This window comes from Antechinus flavipes, chromosome 2 (assembly GCF_016432865.1).
Source record: "Antechinus flavipes isolate AdamAnt ecotype Samford, QLD, Australia chromosome 2, AdamAnt_v2, whole genome shotgun sequence".
Classification (NCBI taxonomy): domain Eukaryota; kingdom Metazoa; phylum Chordata; class Mammalia; order Dasyuromorphia; family Dasyuridae; genus Antechinus; species Antechinus flavipes.
The window spans coordinates 145,588,749-145,608,389 of NC_067399.1; the positions used below are offsets into that span (position 1 = coordinate 145,588,749).

At 32.2% G+C, this 19,641-nt stretch overlaps 1 protein-coding gene across 2 annotated transcripts in view; it reads right to left on the reverse strand.

Moving 5' to 3' along the window:
- The window catches only part of HMBOX1 (homeobox containing 1), a 250,258-nt gene that overhangs the window by 93,082 nt on the left and 137,535 nt on the right, over window positions 1–19,641 (reverse strand). For both annotated transcript variants that reach the window (XM_051975742.1, XM_051975741.1), the window contains exon 5: window positions 5,209–5,319. In XM_051975742.1, coding sequence (XP_051831702.1) covers window positions 5,209–5,319 — 111 coding nt within the window. The remainder of the gene's footprint in view (window positions 1–5,208; window positions 5,320–19,641) is intronic.

Genomic DNA, 19,641 nt, shown 5'->3' on the forward strand with positions numbered 1-19,641 from the left:
TTATTACCACTTTGTATTGGTATTACATAGATATGCTAATTTTTATGGACTTATTTTGTAACATGATATTGTTGTAGCCATTATTAATCTCAATTTGTTTCTTTGTTGATTCTATAAGGTTTTCAAAATATAAAATCAAATCATCTGCAAGCAGGCATATTTTTTCCTTTGTTGATGGTTATACGTTTAACATTCTCTTGTTTTACTATTTAAGGTAGCAGTATAGTGGTAAAGTGGAAAATCTTAAGAGTTACAAATTCTACCTCTGTTCAATACTATTGATGTGATACTGAGTAAGTCACTTAGCCTCCTTGGCTTCAGTTCTCTATTTATTTTACTTTTGGTCACCATTTGTTAAATTAAAAGTTAAATTAGACATACTAACAGTTCTTTTCTAACTCTAAATCTATGATTTTAAGATTGGAGAGAGGAGGCACTTTTTTTTATTTTCATCCCTATTTGAACTTACAAAACTTTAAGTGTTTTTCTACAGCATACAATGCTAATGTTTGGTTTTAAATATATGCTTTTTAGAATGTCTAAGTCATTTAGGTATTTATGAACTAATGCTATATTTTGTTAAAAGCTTTTCATTCTATTGAAATAATTAACAAAGAATTTTACTCACTTGCCATGCAGAAAGAGTTTTTGGCCAAAGACATCCCCCGTTCAAAATATAAATTCATTTATAAAATCACACAAAGAAGAATTATGAGCAATGACATTTCATAAACAAAAAAGCAGTAGAATGTTAAGGCATTTAAGTTTGCTAAAAGGTATCATAGGCAATGAAGTAATATAAAAAAATTTTTAGGAACAAGTTTCTCTGATAAAGGCTTCATTTTTCAAATATATAAGAAACTGAGTCAAATTTATAAAAATAAGAGCTCTTCTCCAATTGATATATGGTCAAAGGACATAAAGAGGCAGTTTTTAAAAGAAGAAACCCAAACTATCTATAGTGATTTGAAAAGTGCTTAAAATCAGTAAAGATCAGAGAAAGACAAAACAATTGTGAGGCACCACTTCATAATATAAGAAATGACAAATGCTAGAGGGGATGAGGGGAAAATGGGTACTTCAATGAACTGGGTCAACCATTTTGGAGAACAAACTGGAAATATGCACAAAGAACTAGAAAACTGGGCCTACTCAATCCAGGAATATTACTATGAGGTCTGCATCCTAAAAAGAAAAAAGGAAAGGGAAAAATACCTAGAAAAATAAAAATTATTTATAGTAGCTATTTTTTTCGTGGCAAAGAATTGGAAAATTGAGGGGATGCTTATCAACTGAGGAATAGCTGAACCCAGTTATGGCATATAATTGTGGAGTATTATTGAGCTGTAAAAAATAAAGAAGGGAATGGATTTCAGAAAAAACAAAAATCAACAACAACAACAACAAAAACCCATGGCAAGACTTGTATGAACAAAGTAAAGTGAGAAGAACCAGGAGATCCAGTGCACACACACACCAAAAAATGCTCTAATGATGATCAACTGTGAAAGACTTGGCTATTTTAATCAACATAGTGATCCAATACAATTCCAAATTCATGATTAAAAAAAAAAATCCATCTATCTCCTGAAAGAGAACTAATGAAATTAAAGTACAAATGAAGTATAATTTTCTCTTTATTTTTCTGCCTTTTTTGTGATACAGCTAACATGAATATATTTTACATGATTTAGAATATATAATTGATATCACACTGCTTTTTCTGTGGGTGGAAGAAAGGTGAAAGTGAGAATTTGGAATTCAAAATTTAAAAAGAAAAATATTTGAAATGAATAATTAAAAAAATTTAGATGTGGAAAAGAATCATCCTAAAGGAAAAACATCTTGCTTTTTCTTCTGATACCCTGGAATTTGATAGGTGTGCTCTTATCTTATATTACCAAGAAACAGGCCAAAACATCATTTCCTAGTAATTTTCAACCAATGTTTTTCTCACATCTCAATTTCTAATTCTATTTTTTTTCTGTATGTTTTGTTTACCCCATTACAATATTAGTTTCTTTAGGTAAGGTGATTTCTGGATTAGCAATAAATGCTCATTCAGTCATTCAGGAAGAAAATAAGCAGGACAACCTGAAATCATCAGGGAGAGCATGATGCTTTCCTATTATTATCTCCTTAACTACCTAAGACTTCAACTTCCATTTAGTCATTCTTAAGCAATTCTTTTCAGTTTAAAGATTATTTTCTTTGATACACACTTGACTGATTCTATCTTCTCTCGTCTTCTATTAACATCATCCCATTTATTCTCTGTAGTCTTTCTTTCATGTTCCTGCCATATATTGTGTATCAGGCTGATAGGTATGGTTTAATTATATACTATTCCTTTTACTTTCCTTTTCTATTTTTTTTAAAAAACAAATTTAAATAATTAGTTGGATTAATTTTTATTGTACTTTAAGATCTGTTCTTTCTAGTATCTCATCCATTCCTATTATTTTCTTTCATGATATTCTCTTGAAATGTTTGACCTTTGTGTGTTTTGAAATGCAATATATGCTTATCTAAAATTATGAAAAACTGTAATAGTTTAGTATATAGCTAACTTAGGGCATATAACAATGTTATATTGATGTATATACTGTCCACAAATAGTAGATAATATAACAATATCTTTCCAATTATTTAAGACTAATTTTATTTCTATCAAGTATTTTATAATTTTATATAAGTAACTCCTATTTGTATTTTGGTATTCCAAGATGCTGTATGAGGAAGGAGATAGAGGAATAAGGTAATGAAAGAGATTGATATTTGCAAAGCCAATTTCAAAAAAAGGGGAATCCATTGGTTAAAAGCATACTATATTTTTTTTCCTATGCATCTATCTCCCAGTTGAAAAACAAGAGTATTAAAAAACTAATTTTGAAAATGAATGTACTATAATCAGCTTTATGAATAAGCTATTTTACATCAAATGTATCAACAGTGGTATGATTAAAAATTACATAATCTTTTTATTTTAACCACCTAGAACTAAAGAGTGGGAATTATACTAATGTGGACTTTAGTGTAAAACAGAAAAAACTTTTTAATAATATTCCAAAGCTTAGCATGGTGTTTTGAACTTAACTGCTTTTTTGACTTTTATCTGAGAACTATTTTTGAATCTTCTAGACCAAAAGTTCCTTAGTTTTTTTTTTTTCTTTAAGGGAAATAGAGGAAGGGAGAAAAGTAATAAGCATAATGGAGAAAACAATATAAACAATGATTAATATAAAGAATTATAATGACCAACCTTGATTGCAGAGAAGAAACAAGAAAACTGTCTTCCTTTCATTAGAAATGTGTAAAAAGCTACATATGTTGATAATTGCCAAGATGTGTTGGTTGGCTTTGTTTTTTTTTTTTTTTTTTTTTTTTAAATAGAAGATTCCTTAAGTAGGGGAATAGATAATTGGAAATTAAGGTGATATAAAATCAAAAGGTCTCAATAAAACTGAGTGATTGGGAGTAATGCTTCTAGATTTATTTATGCATTCTTTTACCAGTGTGCCTTATGGTAGGGGTAGAATAAGAAGATTAATTCAGGAAAAAAAAAATATTTTTGTAGCCACCATTAGTCACAAAAAACACTTTTATACTTTTTATTAAAGAATCAATCTGCTGTTTCTTCATTAGGGTTTTATGACATTTTCCTTGGATTTCAGAAAACACCTTGTACAGAAAGTTCTCACTTTACATAAAGTCTCAATAAGGTAAAACTATTCTGCAGACCTCTACATAAAATGATTTTTACATAATATAAATTTGCCCATGCACATGGGGAAGGGAAGGAAGGTGACCAATGTATTGTAGAAAGAGAGATTTGCACATATTTCAAGGACCTATGGGGCCAAGAACAGACAAGTAGGAAGAATATGTGGGAACTAGAACCAGCCACTTGTGGAACTTGGCCAGAATCAAGAAGAAGAACACATGGGAGGAGACATGCCGAAGCACAGGCAAACAGAAGACAGATATGGAACACACAAGCATATCAGTGGAGTGGAGCAAAGGTCTCTTTTCTCCACACTGGCAATAGCAGTATCTCTGCACATCTATTCTCCTGCTTTTATTTGGAGTTTTTTTAAGGATGACTGAGAGAAATTAGAGAGCACAAAGTCAAGGGGGACAGGAATGGAGAAAAAAATGTACACAATACCATACAGTAAAGTTAACATGGGTAATTTGGAATGCAGATTTCTTTAAGAATTCTTTATATAAAATCAAATTTGCATAATATGAATTTATGTAAAATGAGAACTGGCCATATATCCAAACAGAAATTATACTAAAAGCAGAAATTTATCATCAGAGAATACACTCACCCATACATATACACATACATAGAACCCCATTACAAAATACTTCAAAATTTATTTCTTATTCAAAAAAGCATTTGTTTTTTAAAAAAGAACTAGTCATGGAATCTTATTATTTGTGTACTTGTAGATAAAGAAAAGAAGCATAACAACAGTGTTGTATAGTGTCATGTCAGACTCAAATAAAAACAATCTCTACAAGTCACACAGAAAAACATCAAATTAACATCATCTGTGTTGTATTATATTTTCATTTTTAAAAATTCCCAATTATTTTTAATTTGATCCTATATTAAGGAGTGAAAGCAGTTAAGTCTGACACCACTAAGAAAGAAGGACTTATAGACTCAGAAAGATTTGAGTCACGTGACACTTAACTCAGTCCCCTGAGCAACTCGATTAAGATGAAAAATTATAAAACAGTTGCTTATCTGCAGGGATTGACAGTCCTCTCACTAGATTCTCCCAAAGAAAGTATATTAGGATCTTTCCCAATACCCCAATCAATACAGAAAATAAGAAATAATCTCTTTTTCCCCCTAATGCCAAGCAAAATCAAATATTCTCTCTCTCAAAACAGTAGGTAGAAAATAATGAAATTTCACAGAAACAAAAGAAGGGAAAAAAGAAACACAGAAATTGGAATAAAGAATAAAAGGACTTGGATGTTATTCTTTCTTATCAAACATTTTAATTCCATTCTCTTTTTTCTTACTGTCTCTTATTGTCTCTGTCTCCCCCCACACTTCCATACATCCTAAAAGAAATAGGAAAAGAAAATATGCAGCTATCTTTAAGAAAGCAAATCAGCATAAAATACTCCATGAAATAATCACACAAATTAGTTTAAAAAATATACATTGAAAGAATAATTATTTACCAGGGTTTGTCTTCTCAAGCTGGTACCATCGATAAAATGCCCTTTTCTTCTGTTCACTCAAGTCTGACCCCTGCTGCAACAGCCAATGAGAAATTCGGCTCTGACTGATACCTATATAGGAAAACAAACAACCATTTTTTGGATGTTGTAAATTTAAAAAATAAAGTTGTTACAAGTTAGTTCTGTGTGAGTGAAGAAGAGATATTCAGGTTTAAAACAAGATGTTGTCATACACAGAGCTCAGAGGAAAAGATTTATACTCAAATATAGAGGAAATCTTAGACATCACTTAGTTCAATCCCCTACTTTTATAGTCAGGCTCAAATAGGAAAAGTAATTTGCTTAAGTTTATAGAAGAAGTAAGGCGGAGACTCAGAATTCAAAACCAGATCATCTGAATTTAAAACCAGCTCTCTTCCTATACTAGATCTCAATGGGGCAAAAATCATTTTAGCTAAGACTGTGTGGACCTCTTGACATTTGGGCCCTTTTTAACTCATAAAAAGATATCTTCTTCACTTCTGCATTAAAATCACATACAGTTCAAAGGAAGATAGAGAATTAATTAGCAAAGGTTAGATAATGGGTTCTGGAATCAAATCTGATTCACTACATATTATATATGTCACCTTTCAACTCTGTAAGCCTATTTCCTAGCCTAGAAAATAAGGAGGCTCATTTTAAGAAATAGTATCCAATATTTAATTTATCTATCAATGAACCACACATCTTATTCTATGAACTGTTGAAGTCTGAGTTTCTTTGTAGAAAACGTGGCTTATGCCTTTGTTCATATAGTTCCTTTATCTTTTTTAGCACGTATATGCTTAAGTTTTTATTTTTTTATTTTTTCAGGTCTTTTCAATGGTCTAAACCAACAATGAATAATATTGCCAAACATAATATCATTAAAAAAAAAAACTTTTGATTAAATCTAGTTAAACTAAAAAAAAAGTTCTCTAGTCTAGGTTAAGTTTTTTGAAAGGCTAAAATTGGGATATAATAAATAGGCATTGGACCTGTGATTTCATTGATATAATCAACTTTTATATGAAGAGGCTCCATCCTATTGCAGATTGGCACTTTTTCTGCAACTAATTGTTGCCACAATTATAGATGCCACAAACATTGAGAGATTAACATGACTTGCCCAAGGTCAAACATCTAATAAAGCAAAGATGTACACCAGATATATCAAACTGTGAAACAGTTCTCTGATCATTATGCCATGCTAACTGTCACATATTTTAAGATAAAGTTCATATTACAGAACTCGTTATCTAATTCCTAAACTTATCCCATGTTTAAAAAAAAAAGTCCTCATTCCCATTAAAAACACACTTCCAATCATCTAGATTCAAAACCTAAAAATCACTCAATACTTGTCCTGTTTGCTTCCACTAGCATAAGAAAAAAATTAACAAAATCTTATGAACGCTACCTTTAAAACTTCTCCTTTTATACAATCCTTTGTTTGTACTCATCTAAGCACTACATAGTATCTTGTTTGAATTACTATAATATTTTCCTCATGTTTTCTTCCTCCTAATCCAATCCATTCTTCAAACAGCTGTCAAAATCATCTTCCTAAAGTATAATTCTAACTATATCACTCTTTATATAAGCTAAAGAGTGATATAGCTCAAAATTCTTCAGAAAAAAAATCTTATATATTCTTTAAGGGGAAAATGTGAACATCACCTGGCATTTAAAGCTTTTAATTTGGTTCTGACTATTAGTGTGGCACAAAGAAAATAAATAATAACATTTGGGGCTAATGTATCTATCCAAGTTCTTGTTAAATTATCAGTCACTTGTGTAAACTTAGGAAATCACTTCAACTCTCTCACCTCAGTTTCCTCATTTGTAAAATAAAGGGGTTAGAAAAGGTTCCCTGAGTTCTCTCTTAGCTATACAGTATCTACAAAATTATCTATTTCAATGTATTTCATATTACTTCCTTTCATATATTACATTCTCTAACAAAGCGGGCCCACTTGCTAGTCCATTTTCTACTACTGTATTCCCTCCAAATCCCAGCCTCTTAGAATTCTTGGCTTCTTCCAGAGTTTAGTTAATACATTACTATCACATAATACTTTTGCTAATTCCTCACATCATTAATATGTTTAATTAACATATTTATTTAACATTATCAAATTATTTTCTATTTTATTTGTTTACAAGTTGTACTCCTAAGAAGAATGGAATATTCAAATATCTACAATGTCTAGGAAAGACCACAATAAGAATTTAATAAATATATGTTGATATTAAATGTTTCTTAAATTATCTTTTTTTCTCTTCTTATAGACTAGTAATCATCAGAACCTGGGCAAAAAAATGAAGGAGAATAAGTTAAACAAGTTAAGGAAGTTTACCAAGAATTATCTGATGTGGTAAAAATACTGGTAAAGATGAAAGTCAGACAGGATATATTTGAGCTCTAATTAAGTCATTTGGATTTCTTACAATTATAAGCAAGAAAGGAACAGTGATGCATATATGCCAAAATTTGTTCCAAGGAGAAATTAGGCACAAAAATTATATAAAGAACTTGCTAAAAATCCTTGGCTATGGCCTCAAACTGGGCTTGATTTATTGTTTGGGTTTTTTGTTTTTTGGGGGTTTTTTTATTGTCATTAACTTGAAAGAGTGTGAATATAAATTACCATCAAACCCCACCTGCCTCAAAGGGTTTGGTTGTAAAACATTTACCAGCCCATTCCGATTCAGGAGTAAAAGTAAGAAAGATCAGTATTTTCTTTATAAACCATAAAGAGGGGACAGCTAGTTGGTGCAGTGAATAGAGTACTACCCTAGAGTCAAAAGCACCTGAGTTTAAATGTGTGACACTGGGCAAGTCATTTAACCCCAACTACCTCAAAGAAGCCTCAGATCTACAAATCAGAAATACTTCTGATAATCAAGAGGCAACGTATTCCAAAGAGATCATAAAAAAGGGAAAAGGACCCACAGATGCAAAAATGCTTTTCATAGCCCTTTTTGTAGTGGCATGTAATGGGCTGAAGCTCTTGAAGTTCTCATTGAACTGAGGTCCCAAGCACTTGAAGCTAATTAGCAATTGGACAATACTCTATTAATATAGGCTTGGAGAAAGAATGGCCCTGCCCACTCTCTGTGGCCAAGTTTGATGTGTTATATAGGAGACTGCGTAGAGGATTTGGGGGGTAGAGTGTGAGAGCTAGAGGCACTGCTGGCCGGATTCATGTAGCAATTGCTCTCACTTCATATGCCATTCCCCTTCACCTCTGCAAAGAATAAATATCAAGGATTTTCCCTTATCCTGACTTCCTGACTCTGGCTGATTTTAAAATACGTGAACATCACAGTGGCAAGATACTGGAAACTGAGTGGATGCCCATCAGTTGGAGAATGGCTGAATAAATCAAGGTATATGAATGTTATGGAATATTATTGTTCTATAAAAAATGATCAGCAGGATGATTTTAGAGAGAAGTATGGATCATAACACAATATTTTCACTTTTTGTTATTGTTTGCATTTTGTTTTCTTTTTTTTTTTTCCTTTTTGATCTGATTTTTCTTATGCAGCATGTTAACTTTGGAAATATGTATAGAAACAACCGCATATGTTTAACATAGATTACTTGCCATCTAAGGAAGAGGGTGGGGAGAAGAAAGGGGGAAAAAATTGGAACATAAGGTTCTTCAAGGATGAGTGTTGAAAATTATATCTATGCACACATGTTTTGAAAATAAAAAGCTTTAATAATAATAAAAGAAAACTTCTAACAATATTATCAAGCAAGATATGAAACAGAAAAGATAAATTCACCAAAGATGTTTTCCAACAACATGAAGGATATCAAGAGAAGAACCTAAATTGAAGGGATTTCCCAAATTTAATCAATTACTCCATGGAAGACATTCTGAGGGCAAATGATCATTTGTGGGATATTCTAAATGAGCGCCATCATCACTGGAAAGAGTTCTGCTTAACTGGCCAGAAAGGAAAATCACAAAGGTAAGCTCTATGTATATCTATGGAGATACTTATATATAAGACATACATACGAACAATAAAGTGGGTGCAGAAATAAACAAAATGAGACCATTGTGGATTGAATTTTCATTTTTTCTTTTTTTAAGAAAAAGACCTGGATTCTCTCTAGCCCCACAAAAATCTGTCCCACACTAAAAAAAAACAAAACTGTCAATACAAGCACGTATAGTTAAATTAAAAACAAATTCTGCCAATGGCTATTCCTCAAATAAAATGTTTCCATTTATACTCTGGTTCTATCATCTCTATAAAGACATAGACAAGATGTTTTTATCATACATTTTCTAGAATCATGGTTGATCACTGCATTGATTGGTGTTCTAAAGTTCTTCAAAGTTGTCAGCCTTCTTACTGTATTTGGATAAATTGTTCTCTGTATTAGTTCACATGACTTCCTACCCCACAACAGTAATCCACAATCTTCATATATCATAAGTAATACAAGCATTTCCCAAATATAGGTACTTTCTCACTTTCCAATTCTTTATCATAATAAAAAATACTGTTACAAATATTTTAATATATTCCTTTTCCATTTGGCATTTTTGCGTACAGATCTAATGTTGGGATAATTAGATCAGAAGGGATTACACTTTAATAACTTTGGGGCATAGTTCCAAATTACTATTTAGGATAGTGGGGCCAGTTAACTATTCTATCAAGTAATTATGTTTTTCTATAGATTCTCCAGCTCTTGTCATTTTCCTTTTGTCAGTTTTGCTAATCTGATGAGTATGAAGTGGAACCTCAAAGTTATTTTAATTGACATGTATAATAATTAATGACTTATAAAGCACTTTTTTCATAATTTACTGAGAGTTTAGATTTCTTCCTCTGACAACTAAATAGATATGTCCATTAATGGCTCTTATTATCTCAGAGAAACTTGCTGTATCATTTTCCAATTTTCTACTATTCTTCTAATTTCAACTGCATTGGTTTTGCTTATGCAAAAACCTTTTTGCCTTTATCCATAATTCAGATAGGCAGTTTCTTCCTTGCTCTGCTAATTGGATTATGTTGTCAATCTTTATGTTAAAATCATATACCCATTTGGAGTTTATCATGGAGTACAGTCTTAGGTAATGTTTAGACCTAGTTCTGCCAGACTGTTTTTCATTTTTCCCAACAACTTTTTTATTGAATACTGAGCTCTTATCTTAATAGTTAAGATATCAGGGTTAATAAAATAATTTACTATTTATTAACTATTAATTTGTTAATTTTTTAATCATTTATTAAATCTTCCCAAACGTGATAATTATTTTGTAGTACAGTTTGAGATGTAGTACTCCTTTTAATATTTTATATATTATATCCCAGGAGATGCTAGGTCTTTTGTTCTTCCATATGAATTTTGGTGGTTTTTTTCCCTAGTTCTATAAATTATAGTCTGGAATGGAAGTGAGTAGGTAAATTAATTTAGCCAGTACTGATAATAAACAATATTTCTTAATTATTTACATCTATCTTTATCTTTGTAAAGATAATTTTGTAGATGTATTCATAGAATTCTTGTTGAAACGACTCTAGAATATTTTATATTTTTTGTGCAACTAGATGGTATAATTATCCGGATAGAGTGCCAGGCCTGGAGTTAGGAATATGCATCTTCCTAAATTCAAATCTGGCCTCAGATACTAATTACTTGTGTGAGCCTAGGCAAGTTACTTAACCCTACTGGTATCAGTTTCTTCATCTGTAAAATGAGCCAGAGAAGAAAATGGCAAACCACTCCAGTACCTTTGCCAGGAAAACCCCAATTTTAGTTAGACATGACTGAAATGACTTAAACAAAAATAGTTATTTTAAATGCAATAAATCTTTCCATCTCTTCCATTTTGCTGGCAATATATAGAAATGCTGGTAATTTACCTGCATTTATTTTATAATCAGAAACTTTGCTGAAACTTATTTCAGTTGTTTCCTCTGTGCCTATGCTTAATACTTCAATTTCTTTTTCTTTTCACTAGTTAGCATTTCGAGTATTACATGAATAGCAAAAATGATAATGGACATCCTTGCTTTACCCTTGATCTTACCGGAAAGGTCTCCAATTTATCCCCATTACAGATAATAGTAGCACTTTGTTTTAGACAGATAGTAATCATAAAATATTAACATATTAAGGAAAGATCCACTTACTTCTTTGTATTTTAGATTTTTTTTGAAACATTAGAAGCTAATTTATCTTGCTGAAAAGTTTTTTCTACATCCTTTAATACATTATTATTTCTGCCCTTTGTTACTATTAATATGGACAATGATATTTATACTTTTCCTAATATTGAACCAAACCTGCATTACTGTGGGATGTTTGTGATAGGATGCTATACTCTCACTGCTAAAATTCTCTTAAAATTTTGCATTGATATTCACAAAATAGTAGTCTATATATATATATATGCATTTGTTGTATTACAGAGAAAGCAAGGGAGTTCCACAAAAACATCTATTTCACTGCTTGCACTAAAGCCTTTGACGATGTGAATTCACAATAAAAAGTGGCAAGCCCTCAAAGAGATGGGAATACCAGACAGTCTTACTTGTCTCCTGAAGAACCCAGACACAGGTCAGTCAAGAAGCAATAGTTAGAAATGAACATGGAAGAAGTGATTAATTTAAGACTGAAAAAGGAATGCAATAAGTCTGCATATTAACACCTTATTTACTTACTTTATATGCAGAATATATCTATGAAATGCTAGGCTAGATGAATTAGAAGCCAGAAGGCTACTGGGAGAAATACTAACCATCTAGATATGTAGGAGATATCACTCTGATGGCAAAAAATGAATTAAGATTTGAGAACCTTCTTGATGAAGCTTGTAAGAGAGCTTGCATAAAACTAGCTTGAAGCAACATGAAAAAGAAGCTAAAATCTTGACAAATGGTCCTATCAGTTCCTGGCAGACAGAGGGAAAAGAAATGGAAGCAAGTATCCGATTTTATATTCTTGGAATCAAAGATCACTGCAAACAGTAACTACAGTCATGAAATTAAAAAGAGGCTTGCTCCTTGAAAGGAAAGCTAAGGAAAATCTGGACTGTATACTAAAAAAGTACCACCTTGTTGACATATGTCTATGTAGTCAATTATAGTTTTTAAAATAGCAATGTATAGCTATGAAAACTGGACTATAAGGAAAGCTGAGTGCCACAGAATCAATGCTTTCAAATTGTGGTAGTAAAGATTTGATAGTCCTTTGGACAGCAAATGAGATCAAATTAGTCAATATGTAAAACAACTAATTTACACTATTCACCGGTCAAATACTGAAGCTGAAGTTCAAATAGTATGGCTATATAATGAGAAGACAGGATTCATTGGGAATGACCCTGATATTGGGAAAACATCTAAGGCAAAAGGAACAGGGAAAGGCAGAAGATGAGATGGATAGATGGTATCAGGAAAACAACTAATATGAACTTCAAAAGATAGTGGAAGGGGATGGAGTGCTATGATCTGTAGGATCATGAAGACTCAATTCTGAAACCACCTGCTAGAAGAGAAAACACAATGATCAACAAGGATTAAAATCATGTAAAACCTTGCAGCAGCTACATTAAAAGACCATCGGTCTTAAAATAGACAGTAGTATCTTAGTACTGAGTAGACAAGAGACAGTAGGATTTCAATACTCTTCATCAATTGGTTCTAGAAGGCAAAATAAATGGCAAAAACAAATAATAATAAATGAATTTTTGCTGTAATGAGTACACCTTCAGTTCAAGACCTAACCATCCTTCCACACCCAATTCCTGATAAGGGCAAATGGAGCCTGGGGCAGAAAAACAAGCCAGTCCAACCCAGCCCACCTCCGTTATTTACTCAACTCACTTCTGAGAGTAATCATGACCTTTACACTCTCCTCCCACCCCACAAGGTCCAAGTTTCCTTAGTGTGGTAGTGTGTCCCTGGATGTGGAAGTGGAAACTATAGTTCCATGCCTTCCACAGCCCCGGTCTATGGTCACTGTGCAGGAGTTGGAGTTACCAGGAGTTCTGGATCAGCCTACACCGAAGCTCCTACCTTGCTGCTTGTCCTCCAGCTCTGTGCTCCTTCCAGTACTAGTGTCTGGGGAGCCAGGAGACTATATACACTGTAGTCACATTGTTCTATAGGAACTACTCAGTAACCTGCCCAGCAACACACAAAACATCAGCATCCTGGGCACCAATCTGACAGTCCTACACATTGCTGCCTCAGCCAAGAGAACCACCAAGTACAACAAGTGCCAAATAAGTGTCAAGTGCTGAACTAATTTTTTTTCTTATAAAAATTTGTCGAGTGCCAAATTTACCAAATTTTAAAGCAAATGAGTGTTCAAGTACCTCTGTTATCTTGAAGTGTAAAAGAACTAGGATTGAGGCAGAAAATATCATATATAGCAAATTTAAGCATAATATTGAACACATCCAAAAAATGGACATTCAAGGAACTGCCAGACTGTTGGGATTATGTTGTAAAAATATATATAATTGAACTTAAAAGAAAATTTGATGTGTAAGATGCAAAAGACATATAACGTTAACATCAAAGACTAATTTCATGGAACTCAATAAGGAAAATTTTTATGTTTTATATATAAAAAAATAAATGATATGTTTAAGATTGTCAGTAGTAATTGGGCAGTTCATAGAAAAATCTGGGTAGAACTGAGTATGATGTAATTTTATTTTTATTTATTTTTAATTAATTAATTTGGGGAAAGGACTGAGGCAATGAGGTTAAATGACTTGCCCAAGGTCATACAGCTAAGAAGTGTTAAGTGTTTGAGAGATCACATTTGAGCTTAGGTCTTCCTGATTAGAGGGCTGCTGCTCTATCTACTGTGCCACCTAGCTGCCCCTATGATATAATTTTAAAAAGCAAAATTTTAATTTTAAAAGCATGTAGGAAAAAGAAAAAGAATATCTTATATGAATGAGGTGTGAGAGTAAAAACTGATATAAAGGGAGAAGGAAGAACAGGAGAAGAGTTGGTAGTTCTGGAACTGTACTCTCATCATGAATGGATTAATGAGGGAAGGTGTGAATATCTACATCTGTATCTCTATCCAGAAAGGCATAAAAGTCTTCTAAATCTATAAAGAAACAAGAGGGGCAGGGAACAGGATAAATGGGAGTTTAGAAGAGTGTGTAGATTAAGGGGAACAGAATAAAGAAAGAAAGAAAAAGTAGGGGAAAAGAATAAGGGAGGGATCCTTGGAGATAGGGTAGGTTAACAGTAAAGCAAGTTAGGGGTAGAAGTAAAGTAGAGGAGTCAGCAGGGATACAAAATAAGAAATATCAGGAGCCAAATTTATTAGGAAAAAAAAAATCAGGGATAGTGATCAGATTTCAAACAAAGCTAACACTAAAAAAAATTAATTGAAAGGGAAAAATGTCATCTATATTAATCAATATTGTTTTAGACTATTTAAAATAACTGGATAGAAAAATATTAAGTGCTCTTGCATCGGCCGAGCGAACATAATAAAGATGACAATACTCCCTAAACTAATCTATTTATTTAGTGCTATACCAATCAGACTTCCAAGAAAATATTTTATTGATCTAGAAAAAATAACAACAAAATTCATATGGAACAATAAAAAGTCGAGAATCTCAAGGGAATTAATGAAAAAAAAAATCAAATGAAGGTGGCCTAGCTGTACCTGATCTAAAATTATATTATAAAGCAGCAGTCACCAAAACCATTTGGTATTGGCTAAGAAATAGATTAGTGGATCAGTGGAAAAGGCTAGGCTCACAAGACAGAATAGTCAATTATAGCAATCTAGTGTTTGACAAACCCAAAGCCCCTAACTTCTGGGAAAAGAATTCATTATTTGATAAAAATTGCTGGGATAATTGGAAATTAGTATGGCAGAAATTAGGCATGGACCCACACTTAACACCATATACCAAGATAAGATCAAAATGGGTCTATGACCTAGGCATAAAGAACGAGATTATAAATAAATTAGAGGAACATAGAATAGTTTATCTCTCAGACTTGTGGAGGAGAAAGAAATTTGTGACCAAAGATGAACTAGAGACCATTACTGATCACAAAATAGAAAATTTCGATTACATCAAATTAAAAAGCCTTTGTACAAATAAAACTAATGCAAACAAGATTAGAAGGGAAGCAACAAACTGGGAAAACATTTTCACAGTTAAAGGTTCTGATAAAGGCCTCATTTCCAAAATATATAGAGAACTGACTCAAATTTATAAGAAATCAAGCCATTCTCCAATTGATAAATGGTCAAAGGATATGAACAGACAATTTTCAGAGGATGAAATTGAAACTATTACCACTCATATGAAAGAGTGTTCCAAATCATTATTGATCAGAGAAATGCAAATTAAGACAACTCTGAGATACCACTACACACCTGTCAGATTGGCTAAGATGACAGGAAAAAATAATGATGAATGTTGGAGGGGATGCGGGAAAACTGGGACACTAATGCATTGTTGGTGGAGTTGTGAACGAATCCAACCATTCTGGAGAGCAATCTGGAATTATGCCCAAAAAATTATCAAATTGTGCATACCCTTTGATTCAGCAGTGTTTCTATTGGGCTTATATCCCAAAGAAATACTAAAGAAGGGAAAGGGACCTGTATGTGCCAAAATGTTTGTAGCAGCCCTGTTTGTAGTGGCCAGAAACTGGAAAATGAATGGATGCTCATCAATTGGAGAATGGCTGGATAAATTGTGGTATATGAATGTTATGGAATATTATTGTTCTGTAAGAAATGACCAGCAGGATGAATACAGAGAGGACTGGCGAGACTTACATGAACTGATGCTAAGTGAAATGAGCAGAACCAGGAGATCATTATACACTTCGACAACGATATTGTATGAGGACATATTTTGATGGAAGTGGATTTCTTTGACAAAGAGACCTGAGTTTCAATTGATAAATGACGGACAAAAGCAGCTACACCCAAAGAAAGAACACTGGGAAACGAATGTGAACTATTTGCATTTTTGTTTTTCTTTCCAGGTTATTTATACCTTCTGAATCCAATTCTCCCTATGCAACAAGAGAACTATTCGGTTCTGCAAACATATATTGTATCTAGGATATACTGCAACATATCCAACATATAAAGGACTGCTTGCCATCTAGGGGAGGGGGTGGAGAGAGGGAGGGGAAAAAAAAAATCGGAACAGAAACGAGTGTCAATATAAAGTAATTATTAAATAAAAAATTAAAAAAAAATAAAATAAAATAACTGGATAGCATAAAGTGGGAATATTACTGTGGTGTAGAAAACAATGAGTTGGTAGATTAAGAAAAATATGGAAAGACTTGGATTTATTCAAGAACAAAGTTATCTACTTTCAGAGAAACAGGACAAATTAGTGTAGTACAGCCTGACGTAGATATATATGAATGTATATGTGTATATACATGTATGATTATAAATATGTGTATGTATGGGTAAATGTGTGTGTGTGTGTGTGTGTGTGTGCGCGCGCACGCGTGCGTCCCTAATTCTTGGGGAGGAAGGAGAGAAAAAAGAATAAGTAAAAAATGTACATCAGAACACAAAAGAAACAGTACAAGGAAGCAAAGAAAAGATGGAAAGCTCTGAACACCTCTGTGAGGTGTGTATTACATAGTCTTTCTTGAAAATGGAAATTTATTGTCTTATATTTTGAATCCTCTCATTCTTCTGTGTAAGAGGCAGTATTTTCTTTTTTTGTTCTTTAAATGTTTGAAATTTATAAGTTCATCTGGCACTAAGGTATTTTTCTTTGTGAACTCATAACTCGTTCAATTTTTATTCTGAAATTAAATTATGTCTTTTATTTTTCAGTGAATATGAATACATTATATTTTTATAAATATTAATCCATTCATTGATTGTTAATTTTATTAACATGTAATTGGATAAAATAATTCCTAAAAACTTATTCATTTTTTTAATGAATTCACTTTTTTATTTTTGATTGTAATAATAAGATTGTTTTTTTTAATCCCATTAGAATTGTGATTTTTCATAAAATAACTGTTCACTTTATTTTTTAGCTTCTATTTTTTTCCTTTCAATTTTGTTTTTTATTTTCAAGATTTCTATTTTACTGTTTAATCTGTTGGTTTTTTTAAGTTGCATGATCGATTATTAATATAGTTCTTTCTTTTACTGATGAAGGTGTTCAGAGGTATAAAATCTCTCCCAAATTTTGGTGTGTTGTCTCATTGTCAATGACCATTTTAAATGAAATTTCTAATTGTTTCTATAGTTAAGCCTTTTAAAATTTTAGTTATTTCTTCATTAGTCTTTCTTTGAATAATTTTTACTACATTATGGTCAGAAAAATGTCTTTAATATGTCTAATTTTTTATGTATTTTTTTTAATGCTCTAATATGGGTGGAACAATGTGGGTAAAAAAGTAAAATGTAAGATTTTACAATGAGTTTAATGATTCCAAGTTTCTCTGGAAATAAAAGTTGGACTTTTATTTAACATCCATGTTATAGAATAAGTCATGGAATGCCATAGTCTCCAAAGAATTGTGTCCCCTACTGCAAGGGGCAATGTAGAAGTGAGTATAAGTATAAGTAGGCTGCAACATGTTAATCAGTTAATAAATTCACAAAAGAAGTGGTATAATGGATGTCATTTGAAGAACGTATGACTGTAAAAGAAAGTAGGTCAGTTATGTTACAAGAGAGAAAGGCATAAGAAATTAACACACTACATGTTTCATTGAATCCAGTTAATTTCAAGAAATCTAGAGAAGGTTCCTAGTGTGTTGAGTGTTACTTTGAAAAGAATTTTCAGGAGGATGTATAGGGTTGCATAGGGGGGAAATACAGAAAAATTGCAATCAGTACCATTGGAGAGGAATGCCCAGATTAATAATGTAGTATGTCACTTCATAAGTGACTGTGGCAGATTTTAGAATTATGCAAAACTATCCTTATTAAAACAAGTTCCCCTACCTAGAAATACTCCTTCAATATTTTCTCTTTCTAAGGAACTGAATGGCCATTACAGACTGACAGATATTGTTTTGAAATACAAGACCTTAAAACACTATCAAATAAATGTAAAGAAGCAGTTTCAAACTTAGTGGCATGAAAAACACATGCCTATCATGGGTCATAATAGGTATTTTAGGAATACATAAATTTATTGTTGAATTGCTAAATTTTACTAGCCATAATACACTCTTGAAAAAACTATTCACCTATCACAAGAGTTAACAATATGTAAATTCTCCCATGAAATTACTTCTAGTAAAAAGATATCAGTAAGTGCCACTATGCCAATATCTGACCATCATTATAATGTACCAATGAGTAAATAGGCCAAAAAATGCCAAAACCAAACCAAACCCCCTCCAAAATCAACAACAAACTAGCGAACAAAAAACCCCTAATGGTTTACTAACAGTAATGATTATATTTAATGCATTAAGAATAGTCATCTGGAGTTCAATGCACTTTTGTGCACTGAATGGGATAAAATAATAAAGTCAAGAACATTCATTTTCTCCATGGCTACTGCCAGGTTTTCTATCTACCTCCAACACCTAGTAATCTTTCTTCCATTTAAATTCATGATATTCTTATCTACCATCCAATCAAAATCCTGGTAGTTGGTATATACAGAATTTCCAGGTTACTTCCTTTCCTTCTTCAATGAGTTTGATTCTTGGCTCACAATTTTTTCTCTTCCTCAACTCCCACTTTCATTTTAGGGAATTTCAACATATATATTGATTTTTCCCTTAAGTATTTTAAACTCCAACTTCTAGGTATTCAGTAGGTTGCCAACCCAAATAGAGTCTTTATAACTAAATGTAGGGGTTGCAAAATTATGATTTATCAGTAAATGTTGATTTTTATACCTATTTAATATATAATGTAAAATTTTTCAGGCTAAAAAGGATTATAAGTGAAAAAAAAGTGTATGAGGCCCTTCCTAAACCATTTGGTTCCTTCAACACAGTTCAGTCACACACAAAGATGGTCATATCCTTGATCTTGCCATTAGCCATAAATGAACTACTTCTATGTTCAAGAATTTTGAAGTCTCCCTCTCAAAACATAATGTATAGGCTTTTCAATTTTCCCTTTGCCTTCTCTTACATAACTCCCTTTACCCTTTACCCTTTACCCCTCAATTTTCTCCCAGGACATTGCCATGCACTGGCCACTTTCTCTTCTCCTTATCTTGACTCCTTGTTGAGTCTCCATAGTCTCTCCATAGTTTTCCTTTCTTGATCACCTAGCCCCATTTCACATCACCAATTATATCCAGCCAACTTTCAGTTTTAGTTCACTTTCATCATTCTTTACCTTCACTGTTACATGTATGCTGCTAAAAAAGATAAGTTATATATGTTACATAATCTCCATTGGGATTT